This window comes from Carlito syrichta, unplaced genomic scaffold (assembly GCF_000164805.1).
Source record: "Carlito syrichta isolate Samal-C Ts95f unplaced genomic scaffold, Tarsius_syrichta-2.0.1 Scaffold305690, whole genome shotgun sequence".
NCBI classification, from domain to species: domain Eukaryota; kingdom Metazoa; phylum Chordata; class Mammalia; order Primates; family Tarsiidae; genus Carlito; species Carlito syrichta.
In genome coordinates this window covers 143,209-164,664 of record NW_007249786.1, presented here as the reverse complement: position 1 = coordinate 164,664, position 21,456 = coordinate 143,209, and the positions used below count along the sequence as shown (strand labels likewise).

At 40.1% G+C, this 21,456-nt stretch overlaps 1 protein-coding gene across 1 annotated transcript in view; it reads right to left on the bottom strand.

The window, feature by feature from the left end:
- The window catches only part of SUPT16H (SPT16 homolog, facilitates chromatin remodeling subunit), a 41,249-nt gene that overhangs the window by 5,012 nt on the left and 14,781 nt on the right, over window positions 1–21,456 (bottom strand). The window contains exons 4-22 of the mRNA XM_008062396.2: window positions 20,949–21,101; window positions 20,272–20,418; window positions 19,486–19,637; window positions 17,800–17,972; window positions 16,019–16,109; window positions 14,164–14,237; window positions 13,641–13,753; window positions 12,553–12,618; window positions 12,346–12,441; window positions 12,145–12,260; window positions 11,905–12,058; window positions 10,972–11,099; window positions 9,762–9,897; window positions 9,529–9,655; window positions 9,158–9,276; window positions 8,148–8,273; window positions 7,708–7,820; window positions 7,314–7,389; window positions 5,875–6,044 (exon numbers count right to left, since the gene is read on the bottom strand). Of these exons, the coding sequence (XP_008060587.1) occupies window positions 5,875–6,044; window positions 7,314–7,389; window positions 7,708–7,820; window positions 8,148–8,273; window positions 9,158–9,276; window positions 9,529–9,655; window positions 9,762–9,897; window positions 10,972–11,099; window positions 11,905–12,058; window positions 12,145–12,260; window positions 12,346–12,441; window positions 12,553–12,618; window positions 13,641–13,753; window positions 14,164–14,237; window positions 16,019–16,109; window positions 17,800–17,972; window positions 19,486–19,637; window positions 20,272–20,418; window positions 20,949–21,101 (2,330 nt within the window). The remainder of the gene's footprint in view (window positions 1–5,874; window positions 6,045–7,313; window positions 7,390–7,707; window positions 7,821–8,147; window positions 8,274–9,157; window positions 9,277–9,528; window positions 9,656–9,761; window positions 9,898–10,971; window positions 11,100–11,904; window positions 12,059–12,144; window positions 12,261–12,345; window positions 12,442–12,552; window positions 12,619–13,640; window positions 13,754–14,163; window positions 14,238–16,018; window positions 16,110–17,799; window positions 17,973–19,485; window positions 19,638–20,271; window positions 20,419–20,948; window positions 21,102–21,456) is intronic.

Genomic DNA, 21,456 nt, shown 5'->3' with positions numbered 1-21,456 from the left:
GGGTGTGGTAGCGCACACCTGTAGTTCCAGCTACTCGGAAAGCTGAGGCGGAAGGACCGCTGGAGCCCAGTGGGTCGAGGCTGCGGTGGCCGAGAGCGGCCACTGCACTCCAGTCTGGGTGACGGAGTGAAACTCCAACTCAAAAAAAAAAAAAAAAATAGCAGACAAGAATATTTATAATTGGACACTCAGAAGGGGGATAGGGAAAGGGATGGGAAGACAAAAAATTCTTATCAGGTACAACGTGCACAGAAAAGGGTGGTGGGTACATTTAAGCCCAGACTCCTTCACAACTATACAGTACAACCATGTAACCAAAAACTATCTGTATTCCCTAAAGCTACTGGGGGAAAAAAAAGATTTCAGGGACACACACCTTCACAATTCTTAACTACAACCCCAGTTTATCTGCTGAGTTCCATATCTACATCTCAAAGTTATTCTTCACACATTCTAGCTACTAATTACATGTCTTTAAATGAAAAAAAAAAAGCTATTATAAATACGCTCCCATATGTTCAAGAAGGAAGAGGGAAACAAACACGAAATGAATATTTGTGTAATTAGTCTCAGAAAAAAAGGGGAGGAAACAAAAATATATGAATAATGGCCAAAACATTTCCAAATGTAACGAAAACTATAAACCCACATATCTAAGAAGCTGAATGAATATCAAGCAGAATAAATATATAACTGTACCAAAACATCTAATTGCCAAAAACCAATGATGACCAGAAAATCTTAAATCAGCCTGAAGAAAAAAAGATGATCTGTACACAGGAAAAAGGAATGACAGCAAAAACCCCGTAAGCCAGAAGTCAATGAAGCAGCATCTTTTTTTTTGAGTTAGAGTCTCACTTTGTTGCCCAGGCTGGAGTGCAGACGCACGCTCATGGCCACCCCAGCATCGACCTGCTGGGCTCCAGCAATCCTTCTGCCTCAGCCTTCCAAGAATCCGGAACTATAGGCACACACTACCACGCCTAGCTAATTTTTAAAAATTTATTGTAGAGACGACGTCTCGCCAAGTTGCCTGGGCTGATCTTGAACCCACAGGCTCAGGCAATCCACAGAGCCTGGCCTGAAGCAGCGTCCTTTAAGTACCCAAAGAAAACTGATTAAGAATTTTATTTTCAGCAAGATTATCTTTCAGAAAAAGCTGAGAGAATGTCATCAGAAAACCTACATCGTAAATGCTAGGAGAGGATTTATCAGACAAAAGGAAAGTGAATGCAGACAGAAACTTGAAATTACACAATGAAATAAAGAGCACCTGGCAATGGTAAAAATGTAAGTAATAGGATCCCTCCCAAACCTACAGCTAATACCATATTTAAGAGTGAACAGGCCAGGCACAGAAGGATCAGGTGATCCTTCTATCTCACCCTCTCAAGTACTGGGACTACAGGTGTGTACCACCACATCTAATTTTTTTATTTTTTGTAGAGATGAGGTCTTGCTATGTTGCCCAGGCTGGTCTCAAACTCCTGGGCTCAAGCAATTCTCTTGCCTCGGCCTCCAAAAGTGGTGGGATTACAGGTGTAAATCAATGTACCCAACCTCAAAACAAACAGTAAAGCTACAACAATCAAAACAGTACTGGTATAATGACAGACCAGTGGAACAGAACACAGTCCACAAATAGATACACTCTAACATAATTAATTGATTTTTATTTTTTTGGACAAAAGATACCAAGGTAATTCAATGAGGAAGAGAATCTTTTCAATAAATGATGCCAGAATAACTGGCTACCTATCTATCTATTTATTTAGTCAGTATCTCACTCCATCACCTAGGCTGGAGTGCAGTGGCATGCTTATGGCCACCACAGCCTTGACCTGCTGGACTCAGGCAATCCTTCTGCCTCAGCCTTCCAAGTAGCTGGAATTATAGGCATGCACCACCACATTCAGCTAATTTTTTCAAGTTTTTTTCAAGTTTTTTGGCAAGTTTCCCAGGCTGGTCTTGAATCCCTGGGCTCAGGCCATCCTCTTGCTTCCACTTCCCAAAGTGCTGGGATTAAAGGCTGAACCTTGAGCCTTATACCACAGTAATTTTTAACTTGAAATGAACACTAAACATCAACAGAGGCTGGGTTCAGTGGCTCAGCCTGTAATCTCAGCACCCAGTAATCTAGCCTGGGTGACAGAGTGAGACTCCAACTCAAAAAACAAAAACAAAAACAAAAAAACAATATAAGCCTTAACTCTATAAAACACTAGAATAAAAGAGAAACATTTTACTACCTTGGGTTAGGCAAAATTTGTAAGACAGGACATGAAATGCACAAAATACAAAGGAAAAAGTTGATCAGATTTCACCAAATTTTGCTTTAGATCTTTGAAAGTCGTTTAAGAAAACGAGCAAGCAGAAAAGCTACTGGAAGAAAGCCTACCCAAAAATCCATACCTAATTAAGGGTGTATTCAGCCTAAATAATTCTTACAACTCGGTAATAAAACAAGCAATCTGATTTTTAAAATAGGTAAGAAATATGAACACTTACGCCAAAAAAAAAAAAAAAAAAAAAGGCGCATAAGCACATGAAAAGACACTTAACATCATTTGTCATCATAGAAATGCAAACTGAAACCACAATGAGGATAACACTATATATCCACTACAATGGCTAATATTCAAAAGACTGACATCAGGTGTTGGTAGGATGTGGAGCAACTACAACTCTTACACACTGCTGATTTTCCAGCCACTATGGAAAATAATTTGGCAATTAAAAAAAATTTAATACATACTTAACTCCATGACCCACCACGCCCATTTATAGGTCATTTACCGAAGAAAAATAAAATCATATATCCAAAGACTTGTATGTAATGTGTTTTTTTGAGTTGGAGTCTCACTCTGTCACCCAGGCTAGAGTGCAGTAGCACGGTCACGGCCACTGCAGCCTCAACCTGCTGGGCTCAGGTGATCCTTCTGCCTCAGTCTTCCAAGTAGCTGGGTTACAAGCACACGCCACCATGCCCAGCTAATTTTTTCATCTATTGTAGAGATGAGGTCTTGCCAAGTTGCCCAGGCTGGTCTCAAATCCGTGGGCTCAGGTAATCCTCTCACCTTGACCTCCCAAAGTGCTGGGATTATAGGCGTAAGCCACCATGCCCAGCCTATATGAAATGTTTATAGCAGCTATTCATGATGGCCCCAAATAAAAACCATTCAAAAATCAACTGGTAAATGGGTATTTTAAATATAGTATGGAATATCCATCAGTGAAATACTACTCAGTGACTTAAAAAAATGCAGTAATAATGCATACAACTTGGACAAATCTGAAAAGCATTATAATAAGTGAAGAATGCAAGATACAAAAGATTACATGCTGTATGATTCATTTATGTAAAATTCTAGAAGAGGCAAAAGGTATAGTGACAGAAACCAGTGATGGAATCGAGAGACAAGGTCTGATTAAAAGGGGATATGGTTAGATGTGGTGGCTCACACCTATAATCCCAGCACTCTGGGAAGCCTAAGTGAGAGGACTGCCTGAGCCCACTAGTTCAAGACCAGTCTGGCAATTTGGTGAGACCTCATCTCTACAATAAATCAAAAAATTAGCTGGGCATGGTGGTGTGTGCCTGTAATTCCAGATACTGGAAGGCTGAGGTGGAAGGATCGCCTGAGCCCAGAAGGTTGAGGCTGCGGTGGCTGGGAGCGTGCCTCTGCATTCCAGCCTGGCGACAGAGTGAGACTCCAAAAAAAAAACAAAAAAAAAACACGGGATGATATGAGGAACTTTCAGAGTGATAGGAAACAGTCTAAAACTCATGATATAAACTGGTCAATTTTATTACATACAAATTGTACCTCAATAAAGCTGATTAAAAAGTCAGATAAGGGCAACCCCCTTCGGGTCCCCTCCCACTGTGGGAGCTTTTCTGTCCTCTCAATAAATCCTGCTTTCTCAAAAAAAAAGTCAGATATATTTATACATAATATTTGTAATCCTACATCATTTATCTGCAAGTTTCTTACAAAAATCCTTATGCAAAACATACATTTCTGTTTTTCTCAGTTTATTTATAAGCCAACAACCCATTTCCTAAGAGGAAATTTACAGCCAGGCATAATGGCTCATGCCTATAATCCTAACACTTTGGGAAGTAGAGGTGAGAAGACTGCCTGGGCCCAGGAGTTCGAGACCAGCCTGGGCAACTTGGCGAAACCTAGTCTCTACAATAAATTAAAAAGTAAGTTGGCTATGGTGGTGCACGCATGTAGTTCCAGTAACCTGGAAGGCTGAGGCAGAAGGACTGCCTGAGTCCAGCAGGTCATGGCTGTGAGCATCCCAGTGCCCTCCAGCCTGGGCTAAAAAAAGGGGGGGAAAAAGGAGCTTTATATTTATAGTCTCTTCCCCCTTCCAGATAATGGAGAGGTGGTGAAGGGAAGAGCAAACTATACTCATGGCTTTCCAAGCATCACCCTTTACATCTAGGAAGTGACATCTCCCTGTTCATAGGGGCTCTGGTACTTCTGTGAGAAATATTTTTAGCTTAAGTGAGAGTATACGAATGTCAAAAAAAAAAATCCATCTTATCTTTTAGTAAAAATAAAAAATTAGTAAGAAAGAAGCCAACTTTTTTTTTTTTTGAGTTGGCATCTTACTCTGTCGCCTAGGCTGGAGTGAAGTGGCATGCTTCTGCAGCCTCAACCTGCTGGGCTCAGGAGATCCTTTTGCTTCAGCCTTCCAAGTAGCTGGTACTACAAGTGTGTACCACCACTCCCTGCTAATTTTTTGATTTATTGTAGAAGACGAGGTCTCACCAAGCTGCCCAGCTGGTCTTGAATCTGTGGGCTCAGGCAATCTTTTTGCCTCAGTCTCCCAAAGTGCTGGGTTTACAGGCTTGAGCCACTACGCCCGGCCTGTCAACTGCTTTTGGTAAATAGATCTTTTTATATGTATAAGGGAGGACCTCTCCCTGAAAAAAAAAAAACCCACAATTATTTTTCGGAGGGTGGGTCCTTGTACTTACAGGCTTCCCCTGCTAGGTAAGTGTTCTAGGAACCCATCAGCATCAGTATACCAGCCAGCATTGTTGAGAGAGGCTGCAATTCAGCTTCAGTGAATTTTTTTGTAGATTCTTTCAATACATTTGTCCATTTCATGATGGGTGATTTATGAGTGCACCTGCCTAAACTGCACTGAGTGTCTAGCAGGTTTTTACCAAAAATGGCATGACTCTGGTGCCACACTCTCCCTATTCACCTGATTTTGCCCTGAACTGGATGAAAAAAGGTTTCAGTGGGAAATGTTTTGCTGATGTGGAAGAGGTGAAACAAAAAATGGCAGAAGCACTAAAAGGCATCAAAATTGACAAGTTCAAAAACTGTTTTGAGCAGTGGAAAAAGCATCTCGATAGGGGAACTGTATCAAATCAAGAGTACTTTGAGGGTGACTGAAGTTAAAACATGTAAGAATAAATACAAAATTTTTTAATAAATAAATTTCAGGGTTTTATGGGTTCCGCTAGTATATCAAATAGAATAAAAAAAGATCTTAGAGCTGGACACGGTGACACATACCTGTAATCCCAGCTACTCAGGGATTGAGCCTGGGAGTTTGAAACCAGCCAGAGGAACACAGCAAAATCCCATTTTCAAAAAAAAAAAAAAAAAAATCCTAGATTTTGATTTTCCTTCTATAAGTATTCACAGACTATAGTTGGGTATTCAGAAAAAAGTTAACAGCCCCAAGTATAATAGATCCCAAATATTCAAGTCCTGGTCTATACTCAACCCAAAGGCAGTCCTGCTTCCTATTCATCAATAAATTTTATGTACAACATACCACTTTTAAATTCTATTATTTAGGGTTCATGGGGGAAAGCAGGAGATTACTGTCAGATTTACTTACTTCAACCACTCCTTAATGGGGTCAAGAGAAGCTACAGGAATGGCATTGATCATCGTCACTTTCTTGCTGTAGTCCTTGTAGACAATTACCATATCAAAGTTCTTCAGATGAAACTGGACCCGCTCAAAGTGAATCAGCTCTACTTCATCCAATGTCACCACAAACGGTGGCTGTGAGGGAGGAACTAGATCAGCATATAAATATTTCCCCCAAAGCACTAATATTTCAAATACTTTCAGAATCTAACTCACTACACAAAGGCTGACCAAGCTGTAAAAACAAAGTTCTTTTTTCTTTTTTTTGAGTTGGAGTCTCACTCTGTTGACCAGATTGGAGTGCAGTGGCTGCTCCCGGCCACTGCAGCCTCGACCTGCTGGGCTCCGGCGATCCTTCCGCCTCAGCCTTCCAAGTAGCCGGAATTACAGGCATGCGCTACCATGCCCGGCTGATTTTTGGATTTATTGTAAAGATGAGGTCTTGCTGTCCAGGCGGGTCTCAAACCCACGGGCTCAGGCAATCCACTCACCTCAGCCGCCCAAAGGCGCGGGATTACAGGCTGAGCCACCGAGCCCGGCTAAAGTTCTTTTTTTATTTAAAGTCTGAAGTAGTATCAAATACTACAAAGCTACAGTAAAAGGAGCTACAAGATCGAAATCATCTTTCAAAGAGAATGCATTTGAGGAAACTATATGAAAGAATGGCTATTTAAAGAAAGAAACTATTTAAAGAGACTTTAGGTCAGGTGCTATGGGTCATGACTGTAATCCCTGCATTTTGGGAGGCTAAGGCAGGAGAATTGCTTGAGCTAAGGAGTTCAAGATCAGCCTGGGCAACATAGCAAGAACCTATCTCTGCAAAAATAAAAAACTAAAAAAATTAGCCAGGCGTGGTAGTGTATGCCTGTAGTCCAAGCTACTGGGGAGGGTTGAAGTGGGAAAATTGCTTGAGCCCAGGAGGTCAAGACTGCAGGGAACTGGGATTGTACCACTGCACTCCAACCTGGGCAAGAGTGAGACCGGTCTCAAAAGAATAAAAAAAGAAACTTTACAAGTATCATTTGTTCAAGGGAGGGGAGAGGAAGCGGGGAGAGGAACACAACATCAATAAGCGTACCTGATCTCAAACCAGGCAAAGCGAGGACCAAAGGGAGGCCCAAACTTTACCTGTACAATGATCACTTGTATACCTAATCCTGAATTGTACCTCATATCTTTAAAAAAAAAAGGGATCATTTGTTCAAGGAGCTTTTTTTTTTTTTTTAAAGATGTAGGGTACAATTCAGGATTATACAAGTGGTATACAAGTGGTCATCATATAGATAGCAAGGAGCTTTAAATCTAAGATAAATATCAAAAATAAAAATCAGAAAAATTAGGATTAAAACACACTACCATTTCTTTTTCTCTAACAACTTTGTTACTAAAACAAGAAATACTCACCCATTCTGTAGCATTTACCAGTGCACTACTAGTGGGCTGAAGGAGGCAGGTACTCCTATAGGGAGCTCCATTAAATCTGGAAGAGAATAAGAAACTTATAATACTGGGATCATCACAAGAGAAACTGCTGCTGCCACAATAGACAAACTTCTTCCCTTTCCCCATTCTAAATATGTCTCCAGCATACTCACTGGAGTCTCTTCTCCAGAGGAAGCCTCATAGTCTTAGCCACTTACCCAACCACTAAAAATCTTCAAAACGAAGTAAATGTCTCAGAGATTATTAGTGATAAGAAAAAAAAATATGTCAAAGTATTATTAAAGGAGAAATAACTCATTTTTTAAAAAGGCAGACCAGCGAAACTTCAGGCCAAAAAGAAAATTAGATATGTTACCCCAAGTCCCTAAAAGGCACTTCAAATTCCAGTTCCTCCTTAGTTAGAGCCTCTACTTTCTCAATGAAATTTTTAAAGGCTGTTTTCAGTTTGTGCCTCATTTCTCGTTCCATCTGTAGAAGAAAAAATATTAAATAGAGTCACATGTTATTTGTTAACAGTACCTCCCCTTAAAAAGTCTTAAGTGCTTTTACGGTCCTTAACTCTCATAACTATGATACTGATACATACACACACCACATTTAAGGCTACCATACCATTAACCATCGAGCTGAGTCTGCCACCCAAGTCTAATCCATAAGCCACTGTACTATGCCATCTCAGCAGATACTTAAGTTGTTCTGTACAGATTCAGGGTTGTTTATAAAATACGTGAGAGCTCAGATTTGGACCCCATCCTATTTCACCACCCTGCAAATAAAAAACTAAATTTCACAGACCTGCTCAGCATAGAGGTCATCTCGGTCATGCATATGCTGATGTTTCCCCAAGTCCGTGGTTATCTCTCCCACTTCTGTGTAGAACTGCACATCCGTGTGTCGCTTCTTTCCAAACATGATGGCATTCTGATAGCATAAAGCAGAAAGAATAAGATAGAAGTCAGAAGACTTAGAGGATACTCAACAGATAGAAAAAAGGTATAAGAAACAAAACACAAAAACAAAAATATCTGTGTGTTAGAAATGGCAGTGATCCAAATTTGAGCCTCCATAGCATTGTATGCAAAAATAATTAAATCATCCCTGGTGTTATCACGAATAATGATATGATGCTTAGGATCATGAAGGAGTGTACATTATTTTTTTTTTTTTGAGTTGGAGTCTCACTCGGTCGCCCAGACTGGAGTGCAGTGGCTGCTCCCGGCCACCGCAGCCTCGCCTGCTGGGCTCCGGCGATCCTTCCGCCTCAGCCTTCCCAGTAGCCGGAATTACAGGCATGCACTACCACGCCCGGCTGATTTTTTGTAGAGATGAAGTCTCGCTGCCCAGGGGGGTCTCGAACCCGCGGGCTCAGGCAATCCACTCACCTCGGCCTCCCAAAGGTGCAGGATTACAGGCTGAGCCACCGAGCCCGGCTAGGAGTGTACATTTTAAAACATATTCCTAGTATAGGGACTTCGGAAGTTATGTTGATAATTTTGTCTAAAGCAAAACTTTGTTTTAAAAATTTCTTTCTCAACTCAAGTTCTACCAGGAAAAACCTTTGTATTTCAGAACAGATATTTGGAGATCTTACATGTTTTGTTGGTCATTACATGTCACACCAAAGTACTTATTAGTGCCTTCTAGATGCCACACACTCTGGACTTTATAAACAACATTTTATTCAATTCTCTTAATGATTTACGTGAAAGGTTTTATTTTTTTAATCATTTTATAGGGAAGAAGCTGAGAGAAATAATTAAGCGTTTTGCCCAAAAGCTCATAGCCAGGTGAGTAGAAAGGTATACCTTCAGGTGAAAGTGCAAGACAATAATCATTTCTCCATCACAGGGCTGGAATAAAGCATGCTTAATGTTATTGTACAGAATATCCACTTTGTCTCCTCGGACAGATGTGAAGCGGAAACCTGGGGGAAAGAATGAAGTGTTGAGCAGTAACATCAGGCTAAGCCAAAGGGTACAGCGTCTCTTCCGGATGATTTGAACACAATCAGAGGAAATGGCAGCAACAACTAAGTAAGTTTTCCCCTCCTTCTGGCCATGCAGCAATATAAGTAGATCCCTCTCAGCATTTTCTTGTCATACTTTATTATCTGATATGTCATTTCTACAAATGTGGCCCTGAAGACAAAGCCCAGATACCCGAGAGATATCCATACCATTGACATGGGCCTCCAGTGATCCTTGCATCCTCTTTTGGGCAATGTTTGGGCGAATGTACAGATCTTTCAGTTTGGGATTACTCCGGTTTAGATTGATCACTAGTGAGTCTTGCTTCACGATGCCCTAAACAGAAAGAAAATTAACTTGAATCTTCACGTATTGTTAACATGTCCCCCAAAAACAAACAAGTCCTTTTGCACAAAGGTGCTTTGTCTGTGTTAGAGCTTACCTCCTTCTCTTTCTCTTCTGCTTCTCGAGTCTTGTAACGTTTCTGTACTTCTTTTATAATTCGAAAAGCATTCTGAAGGTTTAAGGCTGGTACTGTCTGCTCTCCAGGTGCCTTCATATTTGAAGCTCGGTATGTACTGTAGAAAAGAAGCATTCATAGAAAGTTCTTATCAGGTCAAGTAACCTGTAGCAATTATTATAACTGGTTTAATATCTCTTAAGAGAAAAATATGCCATTGAATGGCGAGAGAATGCCTGGAAAACAGGGAAAAAAAAATCCTTCTTCTCTCTTAAATGAAGAATGTTATAAATGGCTAGTCCACTGGAGTGAATGAAATCACATTTTTAGTTTTCAAATCTGGCATAATATCCTCAAATTATCCCATTCCACACCACAAAATATGTGTGGTAAGTACAAAAAAAAATTTTGAGTCAGGATCTCACTCTATCACCCAGACTGGGGTACAGGGGCACAAATCATGGCTCATCATAGCCTCCAATTCCTGGGCTCAAGTGATTGTCCTGTGTCAGTATTGTGAGTAGCTGGGCCTATAGGCATATGCCACCACATCCAGCTAAGTTTTTTATTTTTTGTAGAGAGGAGGTCTCACTATGTTGCCCAGGCTGGACTTAAAACTCTTAGGCTTAAACGATCCTCTGCTTCAGACTCCCAAAAAGGTATGTGATCCACCACACCTGATCAGTAAAAAATTCTTTCTTCTTTTGAGTTGGAGTCTCACTCTGTTGCCCAAGCTGGAGTGCAATGTCACACTCATGGCCACCCCAGTGTCAACCTGCTGGGCTCCAGTGATCTTTTCGCCTCATCCTTCCAAGTAGCTGGAACTACAGGCACGCACTACCATGCCTGGTTAATTTTTGATTTATCGTAGAGATGAGGTCTCACCAAGTAGCCTGGGCTGGGCTTGAACCCGCGGGCTTAGGCAATCCACTGGTCTCGGCCTCACAAAGTGGTAGGATTACAGACTGAGCCACCGAGCCTGGCTAGTATAAAATATTTTAATGAGGATTCTAAATCAGGGTCCATTCTTAAAATAGTACAAAGTCAGCAAAGAGATCTTGAACAAATGTCACTGAGGAAGACCTTGTCATTCATTAGGTAGAGAAGAACACAGAAAAGAGAGTGAAACGTTACTAATGTTTCACTCCCAGCCAGCAGGGATTTGGGAATGGTTGTTTTCCTGAAGACTTACATTTCCTTGACAAAAGTTGCTTCAGGGTTAGGAAAGATGTTGCCTTCATTCCTGCCCAGAGCACTGCCTGGGCAATAGAAGTTGATTCGCAAGTAAGTATAATCTCCTTCCACGGACATACTTATATTCTGTTCAAAGAAAGGAAAAGCACAAAAAATAAACAGGTCTCTTTCCAAGATAAAGATCAGTAGTTACAGAGATACTAAAATTAAGCTAGGAGTTATAAATTGGCTGTTCTTAAAACTTTAACTTGTAGATCTTAATTTAAATCTAATAAACATGCAGTTTATCTTTTTTTTTTTGAGTTGGAGTCTCACTCTGTCACCCAGACTGGAGTGCAGCAGCTGCTCCCAGCCACCGCAGCCTCGACCTGCTGGGCTCTGGCAATCCTTCCACCTCAGCCTTCCAAGTAGCTAGAACTACAGGCGCGCGCTACCATGCCTGGCTAATTTTTTGATTTATTGTAGAGATGAGGTCTCGCCAAGTTGCCCAGGCGGGTCTCGAACCCACGGGCTCAGGCAATTCACTCACCTCAGCCTCCCAAAGCGCGGGATTACAGGCTGAGCCACTGAGCCCGGCTTAGTTTATCTTTTAATACAACCAAATATCTTTTCCCCAAAAGAATTACTGAGCTCTCAAAGTACTTTGTTTTCATGCATACAACTACAAACTAGACAATGCTTAAATAAAGTTAAAAGAAAGATAGGAAAATTTGTTTCTAGCCTAGTTTAGCTTTCTAAAAAGTAGAAAAAATTAGAAGAGGAAGGAGAATGATCACAGGAGGTAAGAAGAAAGAAAAGTTAGTAAAGTAAAAAGAGTGGGTTCTGAAGGTAGAGCAGAAAGAGCAATAATAAAGGCAGATTATTTATGGCAAGTATAATCAATATTTTAAGAAGTACTTTGGAGTAAACCTGATGAACTGAGTGTTAGTACCTTGATTGTTGCAATGTGAAAAGGTGTTGCAATGCCAAACACAGGCATTATTACAGTCTCATATTTCTTATCAATATAGATCTTCATTTCCCGAATATGTGGTTCCTTAGGCATCAGAGATGGGTTTTTATAGGACACATTAGATTTGCGAGCTCTGGAGTGGGGTTAAAAAAAAAATTTTTGAGAAATTTCTGCAGTCACAAAAAACTGTCAATCTCACTGCTCAATGCAAACTCTTACTTCTGAATCTGCTGTTCTCCCTTCTGTTCAGTCAGTCGTCTCTTTGCTTCTTCATTGAGTTGAGCTGCCAGTTCTTTCTGATGTGCTCTTCGTTTCTCTTCTGCAGTCATTTCATTCTAGTGAATGAAAAACCCAAGTTATCAGCACATGTAAAGCATATGTCTGCTATGCAATAAATGTAATTGAAAACAGTAAGCTCACTCGTGTTCTTTCTGTAAGTAAGGCGGCCCGAGAACCTCTTCCCAAAAGGTCCTCTGCCTCATCTTTCTCTTCCTCCTCTTCTTCCTCATCTTCATTCTATGAGAAAAAGTCACAATCAAAATATTAAATTTTAAATCATTTCAGTAATATTATTTAACTTCTTCACTGTCCTGAGCTTCCTATACTACTGATTTATCTTCTTCCTACCTTTAGAAAAATCCCCACATTCTTCACTTTCTTCTTCACAGAAGTGAGAACAGTGGCTGGACCATCCTAGAATAAAAAGGAGAATTCAGACATCTAATTTAAATAAGGGAATTTCACTTTCTAATCTAGTATATATCTGGGCAATGCTCTGAATATTACAATCTTTGACAATGAGTAAGCGTAGTTTTTAATCCTTCCAACTTCTCATCAGGATCCGTAATTTGTGAAGCAACATTGGGTAGGTTAATACAAGCTTGATTTGAAGCCTTACTCAGTTACTTTCTAGTTCTGACATTTAGCAAGTCACTTAAACTTCCCTGTGTCTTTAATTTATCTGTATATGGGGATAAAAAGAGTACCTACCTCACAAGGTGTAGAAATTATTCAGTGAGTTAATGCATTAAAGCACTCAGCTTATAATAAAAATGCTAACATATTTCCCACCATTATTAAAAATCAGTTCCTGCTAAGTGAAAGAAGCTAGTTACAAAAGACCACATAGGGTATAACTGAATTTATACAAATTATTCAGAATAAGCAAATCTTTTTTTAAAGCAGAATTTATTGAGAGGACAGAAAAACTCCCACAGAGAATATGCAAATCTTTAGAGAAAGTAGTTAAGCGGTTGCCCTAGGCCTGGAAGACCAAGGGGGAGGGGAAGGGGAACGGAGTGTGACTGCTAATTGAGCTCAGGGATTTTTCTGAAGTAATGAAAATGTTCTAAAATAAGATTGTGGTGATGATTACACAAATGTGAATACAATAAAATTCACTAAATTGTACATCTTAAGTTGGTGAATTGTAATGGCAAGTGAAAGCTATCATTAAACAGAAAAAAAGAAAAATCAGTTCATCAGAATTAGTTTCTGGTAATATCATTATCAACATTCAAGTCACAACAAGATAAGCAGCTTGGTTTAAATAATTTTCTGTACCTGGGCTACAATCTCTATTCCAAATTGTATTAGATCAGGCCATCACATCTCCCCTTAGCTAGCATTTAACAAGACAAAAAAAACCATAGGGTCTAAAACATGCTTCAAAAATCAGTTTATGAACACTCAAAGGTTTAAGAGGCAATACATACCTCATCCACAAGCACTGTATCACCAATGAACAGGGCATAGGTTTTCTCTTCTGTTTTTTTCCCCTCCTTGTTAGTCAGATCTGAAAATCCCAAATTGATGCTGAAAACCATCCCTAAAACAGCAAAAGAGGATCAGTCTGTGGCTGTGAAAAGGGTAAAGAGGTTAAGACCTATAAAAAAAGGAAATAAAACTAAAGGAAATTACCCAAAAAAATATTTCTGGCTGGACAGTGGCTCCCATGTATAATCCCAGCACTCAGGAAAGCCAAGGTGGGAGGATGGCTTGAGCCCAGGGGTTCAAGACCAGTCTGGGCAACATAGCAAGACCTTGTCTCTACAAAAAAAATCAGCTAGGAGTGTGGTCAGAGCCTTTACTTCTAGCTACTTGGGAGGCTGATGTGGAAGAATTGCCTGAGTCCAGGTAATTAAGGGTACAGTGAGTCACTGCACTCCCGCCTGGGCAACAGAGCAAGATCACCAACTCAAAAAAAATGTTCTCTTATGGCATGCATATAAAACTTACCTTTCTTCAGTTTGTATTGATTTTTACTATTAATTACTAGAGAGCCTTCACGAAATTCAATTCCCATTCCAAATCTGAAAAGAAACAGAGACACATCAGCAAGCAGTAGGCTAAAAGATTGCTAAAATGGATCAAGTACAGCACAGTGAGTTTAAAAAGAAAACTCCAAGACAGTAGTCTCTAAATGTTGTATAATCCCATGTTGAAAAATAACTTCCTAGCCGGGCTCAGTGGCTCAGCCTGTAATCTCGCACTTTGGGAGGCTGAGTTGATTGGATTGCCTGAGCCCGTGGGTTCGAGACCAGCCTGGGTAACTTGGTGAGACCTCATCTCTACAATAAATCAAAAACTAGCCGGGTGTGGTAGCACGCGCCTGTAGTTCCAGCTACTTAGATGGCTGAGGTGGAAGGATCGCCAGAGCAGATCGAGCAGCAGATCGAGGCTGCGGTGGCCGGGAGCATGCCACTGCACTCTAGTCTGGGCAACAGAGTGAGACTCCAACTCAAAAAAAAAAAAAGGAAAAATAACTTCCTAATTATCTCGTGTGACATTTATCACATTAATCCTTCTTTATTTTAGCTAATTACATGCATTTAAACTTTAATCTTTTATCATAAAAATCAAGTTATTAGTGTTCCTATAAAAAAAAAAAAACTTACCATTAAGGGGCATATTATGAAGACAGTAATAACTGGATTAAGAGAGGTAATTTTTTGCCGGGCTCGGTGGCTCAGCCTGTAATCCCGCGCATTTGGGAGGCTGAGGTGAGTGAATTGCCTGAGCCTGCGGGTTCGAGAGCCGCCTGGGCAGTGAGACCTCATCTATACAATAAATAAAAAAATCAGCCGGGCGTGGTGGCGCATGCCTGTAATTCCGGCTACTCAGAAGGCTGAGGTGGAAGGATCGCCGGAGCCCAGCAGGCCGAGGCTGCGGTGGCCGGGAGCAGCCACTGCACTCCAGTCTGGGTGACAGAGTGAGACTCCAACTCAAAAAAAAAAAAAAGAGAGGTAATTTTTAAGGCTGGGTTTGGAGACTCACACTTGTAATCCCAGTACTTTGAGAGGCCAAGTTGAGAGTACTGCTTGAGCCTACAAATTCGAGGCTAGCTTGGGCCAAAAAAAAAAAAATTAGCTGGGCATGGTGGTGTATGCCTGTAGTCCTAGTTACTCAGGAGGCTGAGGCAGGAGAATCACTTGAGCTCAGGAGGTTGAGGCTGTGATGGGTCATGACTTTGCCACTGAACTCCAGCCTGGGTGGCAGAATGAGATCCTGACTCAAAAAAAAAGAGAGGTACTTTTTACTAGAACACTGATAACCAGATTCATAACACTCGGCATAGATGTCAATGCATTTCCTCTTGTTCATTAGAGAAGTCTGGAAGCTATATTTCTAAAGAAGCCCAGACCAGTTTTCATCTAAAGCGACTGCCTAGAAGTTGTTTCCCAAAATGTCCTTTGTCCTATGTTATTAGGTATTTCTAGGTGTTCCAATGGTCAAATACATTTGAGAAACACTGGATTAAACAAAACTTAAAAAAAAAATTAAGACATCTCAGAGTAATTTGCAAATGTGAGGAGAAGGGAAACATAGTATGTAATATTTCTTAACATTTGTAATTTCAAACTGGAGCACCTATTGGTTGGAATAATACCTTGGTTTAGAAAAATCTCCACCCCAAACATCTATAAGAACTTCAATCTGTCTTACTTTCCCTGATAATATCACAAGTTTGGCATGCAGTTAAGTTTCATAACCCATAAAGTTGGCTGAATCAATCAAATAGACTATGAAATCAGACTTGCCCATTAATAGTTATGAAAAGTGACTCAGAGTGACAATGCACATCATAGCATACCCTAGGTTTTTGGTAATTTTGTTCAGAAGCTCTGGCTTTTGTTTTTTAACCATGTCCATGACAGCATTATACACATCACATATCTTCACACCTAATAACAAGACAGAAAAGCAACATTAAAATATCATTCAGGGAAATTAAAAAAAAAAAACAAAAACCATTTTTATTATCAAAATTTTTTAGCCAGGCTTGGTGGTTCAGTCTATAATCCCAGCACTTTGGGAGGCCGAGGCGAGTGGATTGCCTGAGTCTGCGGGTTCAAGACCAGCCCAGGCAACTTGGCGAGACTTTGTCTCTATAATAAATAAAAATAAGCTGGGCGTGGTAGCGCATGCCTGTAGCTTCAACTACTTGGAAGGCTGAGGTGGAAGGATCGTGGGAGCCCAGCAAGTCGATGCTGGGGTGGCTATGAGTGTGTCACTGTACTCCAGCTTGGGCGACAGAGTGAGACTCCAACTCAAAAAAAAAATTTTTTTTTCACCTATTAAGTCTCCTCAAAGTGTTATAAGGAATGCAGAGTGTCATGGACTAGAAATCTGCATTTTTAAAAACAGTTTACCCAAGTCATTTTTAATTATACTGAGAATCACTGATTCAGGGGAACTGTGGAACAACAGTTGATCTCAGTGAAATACTTTAGTGGATGATAAATGGTATTACATTAAAGTTATTACACATTTTGAAAAATATGTCTCGGCCTTTGTGGTGGGTCTGTTCCATTGCTAAACGAGTGAATTACCACTCCTAGGACACTGGTCTTAATTCTTCAGAAGCTAGACTGAATGGCTATGTCAAGCCAGAGTAGTCTACCTATGGTGGTCTCAGAGGGATCATTATTTTCATTAAACTATCTATGGCTATAATTTCTAATATGAGTTTTAAAGATACACAGACTCACTTAGAGATATCATGGAGGAAAGGTGTCTATAATTCTGGACAATTGGCTAGTTTTACGAAGTAGTTTCAAAGAGTAAGCATTAAGTTCCACTTATCAAGCTGAGAATGTATAGCACAAGGCAAAAAAGGAGTCAAGTACTCTTTTCTTTTAAGATACTTTCTTGCTTGCTGAGTTGGGTTGCTATTAGTTCTATTCTCACATTAAGATTTTTGATAACCTTGGTATCCTTTCAATGTAGGAGTAACATTATATGACCTGGTGGTAGAGGTACTCTTTCTCAGACTTTTTTTTTTTTTTTTTTTTTTGAGTTGGAGTCTCACTCTGTCGCCCAGACTGGAGTGCAGTGGCCGCTCCCAGCCACCGCAGCTTCCACCTGCTGGGCTCCGGCGATCCTTCCACCTCAGCCTTCCAAGTAGCTGGAACTATAGGCGCGTGCTACCACACCCGGCTAATTGTTGATTTATTGTAGAGATGTGGTCTCGCCAAGTTGCGCAGGCGGGTCTCGAACCCGTGGGCTCAGGTAATCCACTCACCTCAGCCTCCCAAAGGCATGGGATTACAGGCTGAGCCACCAAGCCCGGCTTTTCTCAGACTTTTTAAACTACAGGAGAATAAACTAAAGCCAATACATTTCATGAAGATTTGGATATAGAGGGCCTAACAATTCAAAGAGGATCCTATAAACATCAGTGAAAGTCACAATGACCACTAATGCCTGAAAGAAAAACAGATTTAAGACCCAAATGCTAGGATGGTTCTTTTTATTTACTTAGATTAGTAAATATTATTCTATTTTTAACACAAGGGCCTCAGAGATACAAATAAAACATTAGTGACATTTTTGTTACATGATTTCCAAACCTTCTTTTCTAAGGTACCTCACCATGTCTTAATTCTTTTAGCAGCTCCTCTTGAAGCTGGAGTAAAAAGTTGTAATTTTCTTGAACTTCCTGAGAAGGGTCAACCATCAAGGTGCGAACAAGATTGGAACAGTAAGACTTGAAGCGAATACCCATGGCACAAGTGATGGCCCCAAAATGCATATGATTCTTGTCACTAGAACCAAGAGAAAAAAGGATTTCATTACCCAAACTAGCAAAGTACTTGATATCACTGGCATAAAACATCTGTAGTCATTACTTTTCACTGCCAGTTGTGGTTGAATAAGGACATAAATATTAAAAAAAAAAAAAAGAAAATTCCAGTTTATAAAAGCTCTGGAGTAAAATTTAGTGACCAAAAGTTTTAGGATAAAAATTCAGAGAGAAGGTAGGTGCTGTATTCTAAAAATGCAAACATATATCAAATTATACATTATAGTTTAATGGTACGGTTGTAGTCACCAGCCTAGCAGTACTCTTGGGATTATGGGAGAATTAGTAACATTCTTATATAGGAGGTATAGTTATGGTTATTCTGTCTCCTAATTTTCTGAATTCTGGAATGAGTCAAAGAAAAAATAGGCTAATACACAATGGAATACTATTTGGTCATAAAAGAAGAATAAAATCATATCACTTGTAGCAACATAGATGGAACTAGAGGTCATTATCTTTTTGTTTTGTTTTGTTTTTGAGTTGGAGTCTCATTCCTTCATCCAGGCTGGAGTGCAGTGGCACGCACATTCACGGCCACCCAGCATCGAACTTCTGGATTCCAGCAATCCTTCTGCCTCAGCCTTCCAAGTAGCCAGAATTACATATGTGCACTACCACGCCTGGCTATTTTTTATCGTAGAGACGAGGTCTCACCAAGTTGTCTGGGCTGGTCTTGAACCCACGGACTCAGACAATCCACTTGTCTTGGCCTCCCAAAGTGCTGGGATTACAGGATGAGCCACTGAGCCCAGCCGAGGTCATTATCTTAAGTGAAATAAGCCAAGCACAAAAAGACAAATATTGCATGGTCTTACTTTTATGTGGGAGCTAAAATACTTGATCACATGGAGGTGGAAATATAGATAATAGAGACTGGCAAGGGTGAGTCAGGGGAGATGTGAGAATGAAGGGAAATGGGTTAAAGTGTACAAACGCATAGTAAGAAAGAAGGAAAAGATCCAATGTTTGATGGAGTTAGGTGGATATACTTAACAAAAAAGTACTCTGTTTGGGTGATGGACACTCTAAATACCATGACTTATACCATCACTATGCATTATATACCTATAACAAAATTTCACATGTAGCCTATAAATCCATACCAAAAAAAAAAAAAGATAGGCACAGTGGCTTACACCTATAATCCCAGCACTTTGGGAGGCCAAGGTGAGATGCGTGCCCGAGTCACATGTTCGAGACCAGTCTGGGTAACTTGGCAAAACCTCATCTCTACAATAAATCAGAAAATTAGCCAGGCATGGTGCACGCGCCTGTAGTTCCAAGCTACTTGGAAGACTGAGGTGGAAGGATTACCTGAGCCCAGCAGATCAAGGCTGTCATGGCTGTGAGCATGCAACTGCACTCCAGTCTGGGCAACAGAGTAAAACTCTGACTCAAAAAAAAAAAAAAAAAAAAAAAAGGCTGAAAGTCAAAATGCTCTGGTTGCTATGTTATGAGGTTCTCATACTTACCTCACCACACTGAACTTGAGATTATAGTTGCCACCACTCTGAATGATAGGAGGGTAACACATTTCCACAGTAGAAGGATCTGCCCCAGCTAGGTATTTTTTCTCTTCAATGGCCTTTTCCACAGACTCAGCCAGTTTGCTATGTCGAACTTTCTGTAAGAATACCCAGAAATAAAGTAAACTTACTAGAGGCTAGCAAAGAGGGGTATTTAGACATTGTCATTTGAAAACAACATATATCCTGATATCATGGAGGATGATATAAAAGTCTTATGATAATATACTGGTATATATGCAAAGCAAATTTGAAGAATATTATGTAGGATTGAGTTATTCCAAAGATTTTCAAGTAAAATAATAGGTAACCTCAAGAACTCATAGTGCAGGTTTATTGTTATTTTGAGAGAGCTGACACTCTCTTGAAATTCCTGAGAAGAGTCAACCATCAAGGTACGAACAAGGTTGGAACGGTAAGACTTGAAGCGAATACCCATGACACAAGTGATGGCCCCAAAATGCATATGATTCTTGTCACTAGAGACCAAAGGAAAAAAGCATTTCATTACCCAAACTAGCAAAGTACTTGGTATCACCGGCACAAAACATCTGTAGTCATTACTTTTCCCTGCCATATCCCAAAGTTGTGGCTGAATAAGGACATAAACTTAAAAACAAAAACAAAAACAAAACTTAAGTGTCAAAGTCTTAATTTTAAAGGAAGCTGAACACACACCAAAAAATTTGCACAATAGGGACACAGAAAAAAGATTCTCCCCTCTCTATTTACCTCATCTGCATCAACTATTTCCATGACTCTCTCCTTGAAGAATTTGTTGAAGACCTCAGAGGTGATGCTGGCTGCTTTCTTCATTAAGTTGAGCTCTCCATCCTCCTTTACAGCAATGGTATATGCCACAACTGCACTGATATCTATCTGCAGTCAAAGTGATAAGAGTTTCTAACATGCAAATACAGAAATGCTAAAGAAACACATCTCCCCGATCTGAATATTATCAGCAATGCTATTTGGTCATTTAGCAAACTATTCATTAGTAGTTTGCAGAATATTCAAATATTCTCTTCTTAAATTAACATTTAAAATAGCTCTTTGCCAGATCACTGCGGGTATTGTAAGAGACATGTAAGCTAATGTACCACTTGAAACAGAACCTCTCCTCTAGAGGTTTAGTAAAGGCTGAAGACAGGGAAAAAGAGCAAAAAGAAGAAAACAAAACATTTCTTGGACAAGAGATTTTCTCGGTTTCTAACTCCAAAGTGGTTGGACTATTTCCTGAATGCCCCATTTCCTGACCAAAAAGTAAAACTGGCACATTGTTCAGCCAAAGGGGATGAAAACGTGAATGAATATACAGTTTTCCCAAAACAAATGTTCTGCATGCATCTGTTATAAAAGCCTGTCACACGTTTGTCTTCTCAATTCGCTACTTTCCAGCGTATTCTTACTTTGTCAAAGCCCTCTTTGTTGAGGCAGTCATTCCAGCTCTTCATAAACTCTCCAGGGAATTTATCTTTGCTGAATACTCCAATCTTCTTACCATTCTTGCTTTCTTTAATGGCTTCAATCATTTTATCAAAGCTGCTCTTATTACTCTCATTCTATAAGTGCCATAAGGAAAGAAAAACGTTTTAAAATTAGACATCTATGTTCTAGTAGTAATAGGCAGAGAGGAACATTCTAAACTATGAAAAGAATAAATTCTCCCCCATCCCCATCTACTTCTTTAGGGCAGATTGTAACATACCAAAAGTTAAGCACAACATTTCTCTGGATAGTTTTATATGCATATGTGAAAGTGACACCATGTAAGTGACAAGACGCTTTTTAGAGATGGGGTCTGGCTATATTGCCCAAGCTTGTCTCCAATTCCTGGGCTCAAGATCTTCCCCACCTCAGCTCCCAAATAGTTGGGACTACAGGCACTACATGTCCAGAGTGATTATTTTTTTTCTT